At 41.2% G+C, this 18,138-nt stretch overlaps 2 protein-coding genes across 2 annotated transcripts; one reads left to right on the plus strand and one right to left on the minus strand.

Moving 5' to 3' along the window:
* Positions 1–664: 664 nt before the first annotated feature.
* LOC120573384 (Y-box-binding protein 2-A-like) lies at positions 665–5,328 on the plus strand. Its single transcript, XM_039823093.1, is given in 11 exon segments — positions 665–727; positions 730–868; positions 1,878–1,941; positions 2,053–2,086; positions 2,183–2,272; positions 2,373–2,612; positions 3,041–3,129; positions 3,221–3,461; positions 4,026–4,157; positions 4,275–4,344; positions 4,707–5,328. Coding segments are annotated over 10 exon segments (1,131 nt in total). The 3' UTR covers positions 4,314–4,344; positions 4,707–5,328.
* Positions 5,329–7,295: 1,967 nt separating this feature from the next.
* LOC120573385 (solute carrier family 2, facilitated glucose transporter member 4-like) lies at positions 7,296–17,750 on the minus strand. Its single transcript, XM_039823094.1, has 11 exons — positions 17,718–17,750; positions 15,936–16,031; positions 13,845–14,005; positions 11,972–12,096; positions 11,771–11,886; positions 11,419–11,581; positions 8,824–9,011; positions 8,587–8,691; positions 7,906–8,007; positions 7,615–7,818; positions 7,296–7,514 (listed from the first exon to the last, which is right to left on the minus strand). Exons 1-11 carry the CDS (start codon positions 17,748–17,750, stop codon positions 7,296–7,298), a joined length of 1,512 nt encoding a protein of 503 aa, XP_039679028.1.
* Between the last annotated feature and the right edge of the window lie 388 nt (positions 17,751–18,138).

Below are 18,138 nucleotides of genomic sequence, written 5' to 3' on the forward strand. Positions count from 1 at the left end.
GAGCAAGTATTTCCTTCCTCCTATTAAAGACAGCATTTGTCTGATAAACCCACTCAACAAGTTTCCATTTTATGCTACTCTATACAGTGTCTACTTGGGGCCCCTTGTCACATTTCAGATGTTTTTGAGTTGTTAGCAGTTTCACCAAAGTGACATTTCCCCTCTAAACGTCTGAGATGGTTTCATGTAAATAAAATTTTGAGGCCCAAAGAAAGAGGTCAAATTATACAATATTTCACAAAATGTAGAGATTGTGTAGCAGAACTTGGGGTTTTCTTTTCTATACTCCATTAATCATATCACAACTCCCCAGATTTATCTTGTGACCCTTTGGAGGGGCCCTACACATAGGTTGGGAACCACTGAGCTAAACTACCTAACTGTATCTAAAGGAGAACTAGTTCGAACTATGTAGCTGCACCTGGATCAGCTACAACAGTATGCTACTATGCATTCATATTAATAATGTAATAATTTAGTGGCAAAGTACTTTTACTTTTGATACATTTTGCTGACAGTACAATGAGAATATTTTGCATGTCAGGTAGAAGCCATAAGAAGTATATTAAAATGTAGAGAAAGTCAAAGGGCAGAAAGCTATTTGGTTTTATGAGAGGAGTAATTACACGACTTTGAGGAAGACTATATCCTGAAGGAGGCAGTAATGCAACGTCAAGGATGCCAACTGCCGGGAAACCTCAAAGAAGAAGAAGAAGAAGAAGAAGAAGAAGGTTTCGGGAAGAACAGGAGGGAGGGGACTCCGGAGTGAGTAGCAATCCGACAGCGAGCATGACCGACGCTGAGGCGCAGAGCGCTCCACCATCGGCACCTGTGGAAGACGAGCCACAGCCGGAGAGGAAAGTCATAGGTGGGTGTAGAGAGTGTTAATGATACAGACCTGTGTGTGGAAAATTGTTCAGGAATATTTCAAACTACCAACTTTAGTTTGAATCCATGTGCGCTTTATGGATATGAGTGAGATAAACAGATTTATGTTGTTGCAGCATATCGTTTGATGCATTGTGGTCCCACTAATGTAAAAAAATGTGTTGTTTTTATCTTCTGTGGTACCACTTAAGCTAAATCGACGAATAACGGTCAATCAGTCATGTTTTTTTTAGGTTTTTGGAGCAACACGTGTGCGGAGTTTCACACATGGGTTTTGTGGGAAGCAACTAACGTTACCAATTAAGTCAAACCTCCACTGTGGAAACCAAATACCAGCTTAAGAGCTTTTATTGGCAGAAAAAAATGTAGGAACGTTAGGCCTAATTTAAATCATAGTTCGGCTAATCCAAAACTGGGTCACTAGAACATGTCTGGTTCCCCCCTTAGACTGTAAAAAAATAAGCACATTCATTTATCGTCTTTTAGCGGCTTTTTTTTGTTTTCTGCACTAAGAAGCAAAGCAAAAGGAAGCCATATTATTTGCGTTTTTAGTGTCCTAAAGTGACCTAAATTTCCTCTTTATCAGCTGTCGCGCGCTCCGACCTGGACGTGCCCGCGTGCCCCCACAGGTGCAAATCATTTAACTGAGAAGCTAACGTTCCAATTTAATTGCGTTTAGGTCAATTTCCAGGGGAACGGTATGTAAAGGGTGATGTATTTAGATTTTCATGACCATCATTGAGATGAGAAAAATGTAGCCTTGTTGTTTAGCAGCCCTCTCCCTCGTGACCTAGTGCAGACCAGGTTTCAAAGTCTTACTGTTAATGATTAACACACAGAGCTCCCATTTCTTTATGTAAGTTAAGAGTGCCATTGGTACAAGCAAGATAACCGTCAGTATTATGCTCTTTGAATGGCTGTATAACAATGCACCTTATGTGAAATGTCACTGGGATACGCATTTAATCATGTGCTACCTGTTACTGTAGCCACCTTGGTCCAAGGAACTGTGAAGTGGTTCAATGTGCGTAATGGATATGGCTTCATAAACAGGTACTGCGTTTCCTCCACATAACTTTTGGATATTTGTATTACTTGCATCACTACAATTTTAGTGCATATTCATTTTTTTCAGTACTAATACTCAAGTTTAATTTCTCACAGGAATGATACCAAAGAAGATGTGTTTGTTCATCAGGTAAGACGAAGTGCATTTTCTTGAATTCATATTTTATTTTTTATTTTTTATGGGTTGATGTGGAACCATTCTTTAATGTCCAACGTTTCTCCTCAGACTGCGATCAAGAAGAACAATCCTAGGAAATTCCTCCGCAGTGTTGGAGACGGGGAGGTCGTAGAGTTTGATGTGATTGAAGCCGCCAAGGTGAGAATCGGAAACCATTTGATGGTATGGCATTGCCACAGAAGTTTAAGGTCTAATTTAAAAAAAAATTCCATTCCTGCCCCTCTTTGGTGTCCCTCAGGGCTCGGAAGCAGCCAATGTAACTGGTCCAGGCGGTGTTCCAGTCAAAGGCAGTCGTTACGCACCCAACAAACGCCGCTTCCGTCGACGGTTCTTCCCCCGCAGCCCAAGGCCTGGTGACGAGAGCAAACCAGCTGATGGCCAGTCCTCTGCTGTTGAGGGTGAGGGGTCAGAGAACGATGGAGCAAGACCTCAGCAGCGCCGCCGTAGGCCCCGCAGACCACGGCAGGAAGCACAAGATGTAAGCTGAAGCACAAGGATTGCTACAAGGGGAAGCAACAACCAAGTTGTATTTTGTAGATTATACATTTGTATTTTTTTTCTGCTTTTTATGGTTTGTCTTTATGTAAAGAACTTTGAGTCCTTTTTTTTTTTTTTTTTTTCTTTTTTTTTATATAAACGCTATATAAATTAACTGTAGAGCTATATGGCTACAACCCAGAGTTAAATGAGTGTAAAGCTTGTATTTAAGAAGTAAAGTTGCGACACAGTTCAAAACTATAGGAATAGTGGTAATTTGGGAGATTTTAAACATTGGAAAACCTTATTTTAATCTTGAAGCTTTGCGAAGTTTTTAAATATAGTAAGAATCTCTTGAAAGTATTAGGCTAGAGATGGAACTGTTTTGCATCAGACTTGTCGTGAGGTTTTGTCTGCTTGATCTGTCAGGTTGAGGCTGGAGAGCAAAAGAACGGATTGGCAGAGGGGGACCAAACGCAGCGACCGCCACAGCGCAGATTCTGGCGCCCGTACCGCAGGTGCCAACACTGCCTATATTCTACGTTTATTTTATTTTTCTGCTTCTGAATTGCAGAACTGCAAAGTTGAGTTTACGGTTTCTTGTTGCAGACCGTTCCGTCCTCGGCCACCTCCTGAGCAGGCTGCAGACGGCCAGCAGGCTGCAGACAGTCAGCAGGCTGCTGACGGCCAGCAGGCTGCTCCGGAAGAGAGCCGGGAGCAAGGCGAAGTGAAGCAGACCGAGGCCTCTGAGAGCCCCCAGACCAACGGAGAAGGAGCTGAGGGCCAGAAACCACAACGCCGCCAGTCTAGACGGCGCAGGCAAAAGAACTCCGAGTCCTCTACCTCGAAGGTGAGTGGTTTTATGGTCGGTAAACTGTATCTGTACTGTAACTGACAAATGAGCTACTGGGGTCATTTTCCAAATGCAACTAAAGACTCCCAAGTGCAGAATATCTATAAGGAACAAGTAAGAACTTACATTTTGAGGGTTTTTTGGAGACAGATTGGATTATAAAGGCTCTTCTGCAACTTGCCTCAAGTCACAAAGTTGCCCTGAAACAGGATGTGACATCAAAGGATTGATGTAGGGAATCAAAAAATATTGATCAGAGCGTTCATCTTCTAGAGCAGTGTGTAGCTTGTAGACCATGATGCATTGTACAAAATGGGCTGATGGGGCGCCACTAAAATAAATGAGAACTTTTTATTTATTTTTTTTTGTTTCATACAAAAGAAACATCTGTAATGTCCCTGTGGTTTAAAAGGTGCATACCTTAATAGAGAGTAAACGAGTGCAATGTCACTCGTTTACTTCTATTTTAGATGGAAAGTTTTTCTTTTTTTTTTTGTAACTGACATTTGTGTTTACTGTTATTGCGTGCTTAACACAATGTTGGTACTTTTACACATTGAGAATGATACAGAGAAGTCTGCATCAGAGCCTGGTACCCCTCCACAGACCTCCAAACCAGCTGACCTTAAATCCACATCAAAATCTCCAAAGGCCTCCCCCAAAACCTCTCCCAAAACAGCAAAATCACCTGAGGTAAGGTGTTAAACCACTGCCTTTTTTTTTTCTTTTTTTTTTGTCATTCCTTTTATCTGTATGATCACTGGTGTTTGTTGTGTTGACAAAATATCTAAACTGTCTCCTTCCCCACAGCAGGCAGCTGCCACAACAGTCCCAGCACCAGCAGAGTGACGTTAGTGAGAGGACAGTCTCGTGACCCTTGGTGAGAGGTGGGTCAGGCAGGGTGGGGGACACGAGGGTGTAGGGTTGCACTTGTCGCATCTTTTACAGAGGGCGAGATGACAGGCATTAACAGGCTGTTTAAAGTATTCCTGTAGCTGGATTTAAGGTGGAATGATAAAGGGGTGGCAAGATTTTTATGAGGAGTCTTTAAGGAGTTCTTTGTTTAATTCAGGGAACAATTCAGAGTGAAACCTCTGAGCTCTGACCCTGGATTTCAGGTTGATACATTCCTTGTTTTAGGGTCAGGTGTCTTTTGTGTTTTAATGTCTTTGTTTCTGTACGTTTTTTTCTCTCATTTCCTGTATCTCCCTTGCGTCTTTATTTTTGTCTTTGTTTTCGTAGGTCCTAGGGTTGGAGGGCTGGACCTATTTCAGAACACATGCACTGCTCTCCCCTCCCTGCACTGCCCTATCCTCCAACCCACCCTGTGTCGCTGTCATCCCTCAGGCCCCCTCCCCTCTCATCTTGTCTTGTGTTGTCCTGTCTAGACAATGACTTTGAAAAGAGGGATGAGCTAGGGAAATGGGGAATACAAGTGGGTGCATATTTAGAAGCTGATGCATCTTTAAAAAAAAAAAAAAGGGGGGGGGAAAATGGACAATCTGCTTGGTAGCCCAGTTATTCCAACCCCCCCTTTGAAAATGATTTTTCTTTAATTGCCTAGATGGGACACATCAAGTAGTTTATTGAGGAACCAGCCTTGATTTTTATTTAACTTGTTTTAAATTTGGTTGAAGAGGGGAAAACCAAGCAGGTTTGAGGTTGGTGGTGCATTATGGGAGTCAGTTTAGTTCTGTTACCACCTCTTAAAACATACTATTCCGTTCATCTCCTCAGTTAAGGATAGATTGAAAGGAAACTTTTTTTTTTAGTTATTTGTATGTGTGCTTTTCTTTTGGAGGGGATTATGTGCAATGTCAGTAGTTCAAATGCTAATTAAAAAAAATCATGTTTGCAAATCTCAGGATACAGTCCTTATTTCTTGTCTGAAGATGGGTGCAGATTACAAGATACTACTTTGACTATTTGTTTTTGAAATTGGATTACTTAATATTTAATGCAGCACAATTATTAAGTACTATTTAGAAATAAATGGAGGCCTTCATAGGGGTTTTCAGTAACATTTACAGTACTTGCATTCTTTACTCAACATGACCACGGCATCATTATTCACTCTATACAAATGGCAGAGCCTCTCTGAACAACCTCAATACAAATCATCAGAAGGTAGTGCTACACACCATTTAAAGACTAGACAGCGAACTGCACACATGACAGAAGGAAAAATGCACAAACATTGACGCTTGTGTTATTCAAAAATCTTCCTCATGTATCAGGCTGGTAAACAGTGGTGTGCTTAAAGAATTGAACTTTTAGACCCCCACACCTTTATTTTAATGTTTTAAAAACTACCAAATAACACACCATGTACACAAAGTACTAAAAGATTGTTTCTTTTTAATGTAGCATTTCTGCAGGTTGTGCAATGAGTTTCTCATTGGAAATATACGTCATGATGGCACTTTGCCTGAGTTTAAAGGTGCTGTAGGTAGGATTGCGAAGATCCAGGACTTTGCCAAAACATTTGAACATCAACTTCTCAGTCCCTCCCCCCTTTCTGCTAAAGCCCAAAACTGTCTCCTAAGCTCCTCCTCCCACAAGGGAGAATGAATGCGTGTGCATGAGCAGGGATTGACACACAGTTAGGACCCCCCTCCCCCTGGCCATGATTGGTGCATCTGAAGAGGGAGCTGTGGATTTTTGCTAATATATAATAGTGGTGCCAGAGGGCCGGATATTTTTTTTTTTTTTTTTTTTTAATTACCTGCTTCATGTAGTTTTACTCAAACATAGGGTCAGTTTCAGCAAATGACAGTTTTATAAGTCTTACCTACTGCACCTTTTAAGCTGGGAATGACTACATGAATGAAAGCTGAGTTTGGCAATGAAGACTGAGGTTCTTTCTAAAAATGAAAGGGTGGCTGGTTAAAATGGGACACCATGAACCGCTGACATGTTAGGGCTGGGTACCATTTGAAATGTTTCTACACTGATCCAATACCTGAGTTTTGATACAGATGACCAACTTATTTAAATTTGAATAAAAATGTTCTTTTCTTAAACATACCAAATGTTAAATGTTGTCTAAACTCATGCTGCTGCACAAGAACCTTGCCTCTAAATCTAAAACTGGCAAAATTATAATTTTAATCTAAACCTAATCAAGAATAAAACAATTTCTGACCACCTTTTCGATATTCAATGTTTCAATACTTGCCATTATGGGAAATTTTCAGTTTGTACCAATAAAGTATTTGTTTAAAACCCATGTCCATGTTACTGTATAATGTAAAGAGGTTTTAGGATTTAAATCTTAACCAGTTAGACCCATTACAATTGCAATTTTCAGACCATGATCCTATAGTTGGAGTGTTCCCAGCTTTAGTACAAAATATGCAAGCAAATCTGGCTCTATCTATCCTAGTTCTTTGGGGTGGGTTTACCTCCAAACTGAAAACTTTGGATGTCTTTGTAGATAAAGTGCAGGAATTCCAAAGTCTCCACCTCCGTCTTTCAATATGTCACCAAGTGCATCACCATGGAATAACATCCTACCACATGGGCAGTCAATGCCTCAACAGTCCAGACACTTTGTTCTGATGTGCATCTTATTCCTTGAAACTACAGTAGTCAACTTTTAATCCATAGGTTTTTAGCCTTTGTCAAGGCTCAATTCGTAACCGTAATCGCAGTGCAACCAGCAAAGGACAATTCAAAAATACCTAAATTGTCACATACCTTTGGCACTGCAATCTATATGAATACATCAATTGACCTCAATATACATGTCAGAAAATAAAGTTTGGAGTCAGGCCCACACAGTTCATCCCAAGCTGTACTCAGTCCCATTTCTCTTCAGGCAGGGGATCCTCAGTTGATGCTTTCCTCCCCCAAGTAGTCCAGCTCTGTGCTGGGCTTGTCCAGGTCCATGTCCATGTCCATCATTCCTGCTGCAGAGTGCTGATCGAAGTTTGCGGCGATCTGGTCGAAGGTTTTCCCCCGCGTCTCTGGCACCCGGAAGAATGTGAAAATGAGGAAGAAGAGGAGGAGTGCTGCAAAGATCAGGAAAACATATGGCCCACACAGGTCCTGGGGAAAGATGCGGGGGAGTCCAAATTAAAACATTAGATGTGTTATGGACATTTTTGTAGGACATCTACAACAGCTATTCAAGTTAAGAAATACTCACAGCAACATATTGGAAGCACATGCCGATGATGAAGTTAGCGGTCCAGTTGGAGAAGCCAGCCACAGCCATGGCAGCTGGCCTTGGACCCTGAGAGAACAGCTCGGCTACATAGAACCAAGGGATGGGTCCCGGACCGATCTCAAAGAAGGCCACAAAGCCAAAGATGGACAGCATGCTGATGTAGCTCATCCATGGGACACTGTCCTATCAGGTGGGAGGAAAAAGGGTTCAGAAGTTTGTAGAGAAAACATGCATAACTGTACAGGACACTTGCATCTTTGAGAAACTGACCAACAAAGCAAGAGCTGTGGTCATGACGATGGCACAGATGCACATCCCACCAAGTCCCAGCATGTGGAGCGTCCGTCGACCCATCCTCTCTATGAGGAAGAGCTGTTAATAAAAATAAAATGTGGTAATTGAGAGGTTGTTATCCTCAGTAGGTAATTTGAGGTAAAACTTACATATTCTACTGTAGTTGCTAAGGTTAGTTGTCCACCTAGTTTGTACAGAAATATGACAAATATGTCAAAACAAGAGCAAGATTCTACAGTATTGCTAGCAGCTCTGTGAGGTTGAACAGTGATGATTCGGGATCACCAAAGTCAGTAGGATTATTGTAAAACATTTGTCGACCGACCAACATTGCCATCCAAAGAGTCATGCTGAAAGTGTGGTTAGTAAATCCTGCTTTTTGATCCGTTTAATGACGAAACATCTTGACCTGCTAAACCAAACTTGATCTATTTGGATGCAGGAATGTCTAAGAAACGGGCACGAGAAGAACCAGCCGTGCTAGCTTATCTGCTCTTTGATAACAATGTTAAACAGTAATAGAGACACACTTTGGTACATAACAGGACAGTAATCTTTTTCATACTAAATTCACAAAAGATTGAACATTTACAATTGGATTATTTGATAGGAAGGAAGAGAGACATCAAAAAGCCAAGATGAGGGCGTGTTACTGACCGAGACCACAGTGAAGGCACAGTTTACCACCCCGGCTCCAATGGTGGCATAGACTGGACTCTGGACTCCTGCCTTCATGAAGATACTGGTGGAGTAGTAGAAAATCTGACCAGAGGGGTAAACACATGATATGATTATGTTAATATTATACTTGCACTAATCTTTTTTTGAGACTTTATGCAAGGTGTATTCATGTCACTCATACAACAGAAGTATAAAGAATAATGTTAAACTCACTGCATTGACCCCAGACAGTTGCTGGGAGAGCTGCAGCAGGATGGAAATGATGATGGGCTGGCGGTAGAGCGGAGAGCGAAAGAGCTCCAGGATGGACACCTTTCTCTCCATATCCATCTTCCTCTTCTCCTCTTTCATCTCCGCCAGCATGCTGCCCACCTCCTGCCTGCCCGTCAACCTCCTCAGGCCTGCACAAAGGTTTAGGGCCTTTAGACACTTGGAGTACATTCAGCCCCATACATGTTACATAAGGTGACCTAAGAGTACTTTAGTACAAAAAGCAAGATACTGTACTGCAAGTGATTAGATAGTGTAGTAAATCTGTAGACAATGTATTTGTACAGCTCTTTGCTCAACTTGAATAGAAGACTTAAGTAGTAGTTTACCCCAAAATAGGAATTCAGTCTTGCTGTCTCATCCTCAGGTCAGATTTTTAGAAACCAACAAACACAAAGTAAGTAAGTCTAAATTCACTTCAGCATCTCAGCCTTCTCTCATGAGATTTATATTATTGTGGTACTCATTCAACAGCAACAAAAATACAGAAAATGTCAATAAAATGTCTTCATGTTCAGCATGATCCAACCATTGTAGCCAAATCCACAGTCTCCTGACTGGCTTGGAACTATAAACAAATAATGATATATATGTTGTACTTGTGGAACTGCAAAAAAAATTTATAAAGATATCTTCAAAAATATAGTACTCCCAAAGTTCCTATATCTTTTCCAATGTCTCCCCATTTTTCTCCCCAAATCCTTTTTTTCAGGCCCTTGACTCTTTAATGATAAATTATATTTGGAATGGTAAACACCCTCGGTTATGGAAAGCTTTTCTTAAAAGACCCAAACAAACAGGTGGAATGGCCCTCCCTAATTTCCAGTACTATTACTGGGCTGCTAATATTCATTCTTTAGTGTATTGGGTGCATGTTCACCTCGACGACTCAGCCCCAGTCTGGGTAACAATGGAGTCCAGCGCTATTAGCCAACTGTCTCTATCTGCCCTCTTAAGCGCCGCACTCCCACTCTCTTCTGCTATTCCCAACAGTAGTCCCGTGATTAAGCACTCCCTTCGAATCTGGACCCAATTTAGGAAGAATTTTGGATTGCAGATTTTTTCACTTCTCGGCCCAATTGCAGCTAATCATTTGTTTGCTCCATCGATGGTGGATGGTGCATTTAAGATCTGGCATAAAAAAAGGCTTAAAACGCATCGCGATTTATTTATTAATGATATATTTGCTAGTTTCTCTCAATTGACAAAAAAGCTTTGGTTTCGTAAAGACAATTTCTTTTTCAGATTTCTACAAATCAGGCATTATATACAGAAGTTAATTCCCTAATAAACCCCCAGCCAATCCTGTCGATATGTTTATTTCTGTTAACCCCACATTAAAAGGCACAATTTCTGTCTTTTACAACCTTATTTCGAAGTTGGATAGCCCTTCATTAGCAGGTATAAGAACCATGTGGGAGCAGGACCTAGGTTCTACCTTCACAGATCACATGTGGGATTCAGTCCTGGATCGGATACACTCTACCTCCATGCTCTTGTGCAATTTAAAGTAGTACATCGTATCCACATATCTAAAACCAAACTAGCTCGTATGTTCCCTGATGTGGAACCGACCTGTGATAGCTGTAAGAGCGCACCTGCGTCACTCTTTCACATTTATTGGACGTGTCCCACCTTGACTGAGTTCTGGACATCAGTCTTTCAAACAATTTCTGAAGTACTTCACCATCAAATCGAGCCGAACCCTTTTACTGGCATTTTTGGCATTTCTCCAAATTTGGGCTTGCCTAAAGTGAAGCTTAAGGTATTGGCCTTTACCTCCTTACTGGCTCGTAGGGATCATCTTACTCAAGTGGAAAGACCCTGCTCCTCCTTCCCACTCGCATTGGATTAGAGACTTTATGTCCTGTATGAATTTATAGAAAATACGTTAACTACCCAGGGATCTGAGAATAAATTTTACAAAATATGGCGCCCGTTCTTGACATTTTTTGAGAAACCAACTACAACAATATCAGAGTAGCTACCCCCTTCCCCTTTTTTATTTATTTTATTCCATCCTATTTATGTGTGTATTTCGTTTCTGCCATTCTTAATTTAGACTGTGATTTAAATCATCTCTTGTAGGAATTTCTTAATGCAGGTTTGTTTGTAATTGGGTGGGAGGGTGGGATATGGGTGGGGTATGTTCTGGTTAAAAAAAATAGGGAAAAATATGTATATTCCATCGTACAGTAATTGTTTTAGCAAATTTGTCATTCAATAAAAAAACGTATATAATAACTAAATATAGTAACATATGCTTTGAAGAAGGCTGTTATACCTACTCACGAGACTACGGCTGCTAACTTTCTGTGTGCCAGTTTAGCTGTGACTGGCGATGAAAACAATAAAAGTTATCATAATTTCCCTATGGTATATTTGGGTTTTAGTTTTAACCTCACAAAATGAACCACAAATTACAATTATGTTAAAGGGGATGAAAGTGACAGCAACATTTTTAAGCTTACTCCAGTATATAAACCAAGATCTTAAAGACATCCTAAGACCAGTCTGGAGTACTCCAGCCCAGCTCACCTCTCTTGGCTTGGTGTTCCTGGCAGCGGATGATGTAGAGGAAGCGGGGGCTCTCGGGGCAGAAAGGCAGAAGTGCCATCTGAAATACAGCCGGCACAATGGCTATACCCAACAGAACTGGCCACAAGTCCTCAACCCCCAGTAACGACTCAAGACCGAGGAGCTGCATCGGGAGAAGGGTCAAGTGTGAGGGCATAAGATTATATATAAAAACGTTTCAAGAAAAGGCTATTACAACATATTAACATAAAACTCAGGGAAACACTTGTTGACATAATGGGACATTGCAGCTGGGGTTCATACATAAAGGTTTTAATCTCTGCAACATCTATATCATAATGTGCTGTCATACCTGTGCTATGAGAATACCAGTGACTATAGCCAGTTGGTGCAGCGTGCCCAGTGCCCCTCGCAGACTCGTAGGAGCTATCTCACCCACATACATCGGTGTCAAGGCTGATGCCAACCCTGCAGAGAGGAAAAGTTGGATGAGAGACAGAAACTTGTCTATAAAGTGTGAAGGAGATAACCTAATGAACAGTGGAGCGCTCACCGCAGTAGATGCCAATGATAAAGCGCCCGAGGATCAACATTTCGAAGGAGCGGCAGAGCTTGGACAACCCCATCAGACTCCCCCCAATGAAGGCAAACATGTTGTTTATGAGCATGGCTTTCCTCCTGGAAAATACACAGACAAGCATCTTTGAAGTAATTCAACAGCTTTTAAATCTTAACTTGACCTATTATCATCATCATTATCAAAGAGTCCTGGAGGGGGTGTTACATTTGGAACAAAAGTCTTAACTTATCATCCAGAAGATTAGCATTAACTTAAACACTTAAGAGTATTTTTTTACATTTTTTTTTTCTTTTTTGCTGAGAGGCTGTTTGGAAAAACAAAACACACTCTTTTCAAATCACTTGCAACATAAAATTATGGTAAACATAAAAATAACTTTTAGTCCTGTAAAAAATGTTCGTCCAAAGATTGACTTGAAGAATACTACAGCACACACTTTATTTGAATAATGAACAGTATACAGTAGATTTGTTTATACTATAGTCTGTGTGTTGTTTGATATAAGGTATGGTGGGTGTAGATGAAGTAGACAGATCACTTTTGCCTCCAGAGGGCAGTATCATACAACAACATTGAATGCTTTAGTGAGTTGCTGAATTCCTGACTGAAATGAATAGTTATTCTTAAATAAACTTAAATAGGACACATTTACCAGCCTCACTCTTGCAGTTTGGCATTATATCTGAAGTTATTTTCAGACCATGCCAAAAGGTTATGTTTCCCACATATTTTATATGATCCCCCAAACATGTTTTAGACGTATAAAAATGTTCTGCTTTGAATAATAATTTGGGTCTGATATGTTTTTTTTTTTTCTCACAAAAATGTTCAATTACCAAAAAAATCTTAAAATGACATACTCACTGTAAGTGAATGTGTGTTAGAGCAGCCTTCTGCCCATACATCATCTGCACAGTGAGCAAAACCTAATTTCAAAGCATACTGCTCACTGCTCCGTCTGTGCTCACATCTGTTATTTTCCTATTCCAGTCTGTCGCACCCTCCAAACAATATGATCTACTGTTAAAAACTCTTATTTGTGCCCTGGAGACTTACATCTAAATTACTCTGACCTCAGAGGTCACAGCAGCTCCCACCGTCTCAACCAGCCACACCAGTGTCCGCTGCTTTTTTTAGGATGTCCTTGTCCTGAGTGCACCTAAGCCGAACGCTACCCCCCTCCTGACCCAGTGCTGCCAGCTCTGTTAAGCTCCCCTTTCAGTCAATGCAAGCTGTGGCCTGCAGTCCAGTTTGCATCCCAGCTCAGATTACAGAGGGAAACTGGGACGATGGAGAACATCCTAGGCAGAGTTTTCCCTAAGTGACTATAGAGTAGATGTTGGCATCCATTTTGGATCCATGCAGGGTGTAAAGCAAACACTGATGTATCATGACTCATAGAGTTGGCTACTGAAATATTTCACAATTTACCAGATTGTCCAAACGTAAGGTAGCATGGATTCAGGAAGAGTTTTGTAGTTTACTTAAACTATACAGTATGTATACTGTGTATTCTAGTAATTAAGGTTATTTAAGTGTGATACACACAAGTATTTCTGTTTGAATTGTTCTTGCTCTGTTTTTTGCACAAGTGAATCAAACAGTGATATGCATGTAAACTCTAGTGCCTGAGTATTCATACTGGACAGATAGTAAAATGTGCAACCACTGACATAGCTGATAATAGGAACCTAAAATGTAATGTAGTAAATCAGTTGTAGCCTGGAGCATATATGGTGTTTTCAATAGTTTAAATAAGCTTGGGTTCATGCAACAGGCAAAATACAAACTCCCAATTCCATTAGAAATCCCTTAATTATGTGTGGCATCCTTTGTGTTTCCCTACCTGCCCAGCCACTCGGAGATGAAGCCCACACAGAAGGAGGACAGCATGCCACCAATGGAGAAGATGGCCACGGACAGGGACCAGAGGGAGGTGAGGGTCCCTGTGGGGATAGGCTCTCCATACCGGTGCACCCATGTAGCATTATAGTCCGCCTCAATGATCTGGACGGGGAACAGAGGGGACAGGAGACCCAGAGAAAGCCTGAGTAATTTTAAACAACAGATCGACCCGAGAGTTCAACTCCCTAGGAGTCAAACAGAAACAAATGAAGACGAATAAGAAATAAGACAGGTGCCAACCAAAATGTTTCAGTACCGATACTGAAAGCTGGCATTGAATGTCCAAATGTACTACATTTTTAGTATGGGTTTCCTAAAAACATGCTTATATTTCTCAAATAAGTGTTTTAAAAAAAAAATTGAGGTATTGTGTGGGCGCTAAAACTGAAAATCTTCAAAGAACCCTGTTCACACTTAGAAGTTGGCCAGGGACAGGATTTTACTATTAGCTCCTGAGATGAAAATACATTTATACAAATGTAAAAGTCAACAGTAAAGTCAAAACAGCAGGGGAAAAAATCCATATGGAAGATGTACACAGCAGAAAAAAGAAAGGATAAATTAGAGAAATATATGAACAGCCAACACTTAGCTGCCTCCTTCTAAAACGGCTCTATTTTAATGGCCGACAAAACTGTCTAATAATGTCATACGCACACATAAAGACAGCTTCTAGTCAGGTGTCAGTGTCCCAGTGAATCAGCTGAGTGGTGTTTGTAGTTAAGCAGCCGAGTCAGAGAAAAACTACCTGATTTGGCTTTAGTTATCTGTGTCCATTCATCTTTCTGACTGACTGTAAATGTGTTACTAATGCCAAACAACAGTGTATACTGTGAAGTGTTGTGTGACATATTAATATATGGAATTAAGTGGAAGTATTTATTGACTTAAGTCCTGATAAAAGAGCAACATACATACACTATATGGGCAGTCGTAAAATCATACATTTCTCACATACAGTCACCAAGCATGCCTTCATACTGGAACACCAGATGTGGCTGCAATATGAGCAGTCAGAGCAAGTCAAGTTTAAAAAAAATCATGTGCCTCTATCTATCTATATATATATATTTACATACAGCGTTTTTATGCAAAGGCTCCATACATAAGTGTGTTCAGTACCATGTTGCCTTCTGGATGTAACAGAAAACTAATCATTTAGCCTAACCTTACTTTCCTCATAAACCAGACAGCAATACCCTCTCGTTCCAGTCACACCAGAGGCAGTCATGTTTTGGCATTGCTGTGTATACATAAACACAACTGAGATGCCTATGGTGATCATATAAAGTGTACCTCTGACTCCCTTGCATTTATCTCCTTTGCATCATGTACAAGTTTATTTTCTGAACACAATCGGCAATGTTTGAGGCCGATGTTGAGGCGTCAAACACTCCACATTGTAACATCAGGAAAAAATGAGAAACAGCTCAGTTGACCAGCAGCAGTGGAAGCAAAAATTGTCCTGTCTTGTTGGTAGTGTCCTGTACACTGTCTTGTGACTCCCATGACTGTCCCGGGACAGTCAGACACTCTCCTGTACACTGTCCTGTGACTCCCAGACACTGTCCTGTCATGGAGTCACAAGACAGTGTCTGGGAGTAACAGGATAGTGTACAGGACAGTGTCTGACTGTCCCGGGACAGTCGTGGAGTCACAGGACAGTGTCTGACTGTCCCGGGACATTCATGGATTCACAGGACAGTGTACAGGACAGTGTCTGACTGTCCAGGGACAGTCATGGAGTCACAGGACAGTTTCTGGGAGTCACAGGACAGTGTACAGGAGAGTGTCTGACTGTCCCGGGACAGTCATGGAGTCACAGGACAGTGTCTGGGAGTCAGAGGACAGTGTACAGAACAGTGTCTGACTGTCCCGGGACATTCATGGGAGTCACAGGACAGTGTACAGGACACTACTAACAGGACAGGACAGTTTTTGCTGCCACTGCTTCTCCAGGTTTGGAACTTTAAATTGGCTTTTATTGGCCAATTTTGATAATCTAGCCTAGTGATCTGTTCTTTGTTTTTACCTTCTGAGGTGCATTGATGACGCCGATATTGTATCCAAACTCCAGAGATCCCAGGACAGCAGTGAAGACTGAGAGAACAAAGGTTCCAGTCAATGTCTGGAGTACAAACACAAACACAAATAATTAGAGAGCTTAAGTGAATAACTGGGCTTTGTTTCAGCACTGTAGCTCTACTCCCTCCAACATCAACTATATATAACTGTGATCCTGATGCGAGACAGTCTCTTCAGCACTGTCCATGACTTCACAGGCTACTTTTCTATTGACGCCTGAACTTTAACTTCCCCATCAGGCTACAGGCACCTGTCTCCACGGTGACAGACGAGACAGCCTTGGGGAGATGAGGTCTTCCCCTCCAGCATAGTGTTTCAGTCTCAAAGAGCCATTTCATTAACTGGCAGATTAGTTACCATAGCATCCCAATGCTAAAGACATAACTCAATAACAGATATACATGTTTTTGGAGGGTTTATGAAATATTTCAAGACCTGCTGGATAAACAGAAAAAACACACCCATTATGGCTTCCTGTTAAGTTGGCATTTTGGTGATGTGGACCTCCTGACAACAAAAAGATGATATGACTAAAATGAGCAAAGCTGATCTTCCTGCATTGTATTGTATTCTGTTCTATTGTATTCAGATCATTCAGCAGTTTAAGTTTAAGTTAGCGTGCGTCTGTAACACTGTGTCTTGACCTTGCTGTGTTGAGTCTCTAGATAAGTGCTGTGTAGTATTCATGAACCAAAACAAAAGTGTGTGTGTGTGCGTGTGTGTGTGTGTGTGTGTGTGTGTGTGTGTGTGTGTGTGTGTGTTTGTGTCCTTGCAATGGAAAAGGTAGAACATCAGAAGCAGCCAGTTATGCTCTATTACACTTCATGTTACCTGCATTTCATTAAAAATCACATAGTTGAATGCTCAGTTATTAATTTACTTTTCTCTTATGAATTAATCTGATTTCTTAGAACTCCGAGAGTGTGTTTGCTTTTTGCTTTGTTTGAGTTTCCAAGCTTGCAGGATTTATTTTACATTGAAGCCGTAACTTCTGAGGTGCAACAGACATTCCCACATCCCTGGAGCATCAGCCTGCCCTGTTACAGACAGCGTTCTCACAGACTGGTGTTGAAGCGCCTTCAGGAGTTTTTCTCTTCAGATTAACAGTCCACTCACTCTTGTTTCAAAATTAATCAGAGATGAAACTGAATCACTTAAAAGTGATTCATACATCTACCTGACCTAATTTCTCAGAAAGAGCTGCAGGGAGCACATAGCACAGGCATTGTTTATGAGGGTGAAAAGGAACCAGTCAAACTAGGTGGCCTGTAACAAAGCCACAATCGGCTCTGACCTGTACACTCAGATATTTGGCTGGTCAAGGTCACTGCTCAGGACTAAATAAGGGCCATGGCTTGTTCAAAATCAGATCATATCTGATGTTTTTTCCTCCCTGAAACGGACACATTTATTGTAGTTACTTGGTTGTTGCAAAGTTGAAAATTGTTGATTGTTATTATTCTCAATTGTTCTTTACTTTAGATTTTATGTAAATGATAATATAGGCCGTTGCCTTGCATGTTTTCAACGAACCTGAGAGAAATAATCTCATTCAGTATCATTCTTACCAATCTTTGTTTTTGGTCTCCCGTTTTTTGTATATGACGGAGATAAACCCGTGCGTAAAATGTCTTCTAATACGCACCGAACAGTGATATGCGCACAGAACTAAGAAAAAAAACACAACCACATTTACACATTGTGAAAAGCTCTAAAGAACGAAAATTACCTCCCCTCCAAGTTGCTGAAACCCGGCCGGCATGACTTTGACAGCTCCAGGCACCCAGTAGCAGTCGATGACAGATGCGTCTGGTGCCAAGTGGAGACACGTGAAACCCCCCCAAAAGGACAACAAGTCCCGATTTAAACCTTAGCACTTAAGCAACAAAGAAACGGAGGGAAACGTAAAATCCAAAAGAGAACGCCAAAGTTATCGGTCTGGTGCGTCCTGTGTTGCAAACTGTGTTGTGTCCGTCCGGCTGGGATAGACTGACACCCGCACAAGTTTCACGTATAGAGAATCTTGATCTTGAGGTCCTCCCGCAGAGGTCGGGGCACGCGCAGCAGGAAGCTCATATGACCTTAACTACTATTGGCTGAAGGGAGAGCATAGGAAGACCATGATGTGCAACCGAAAACTGAGGTTTTCT

Source organism: Perca fluviatilis, chromosome 14, assembly GCF_010015445.1.
Source record: "Perca fluviatilis chromosome 14, GENO_Pfluv_1.0, whole genome shotgun sequence".
In the NCBI taxonomy this organism is placed as follows: domain Eukaryota; kingdom Metazoa; phylum Chordata; class Actinopteri; order Perciformes; family Percidae; genus Perca; species Perca fluviatilis.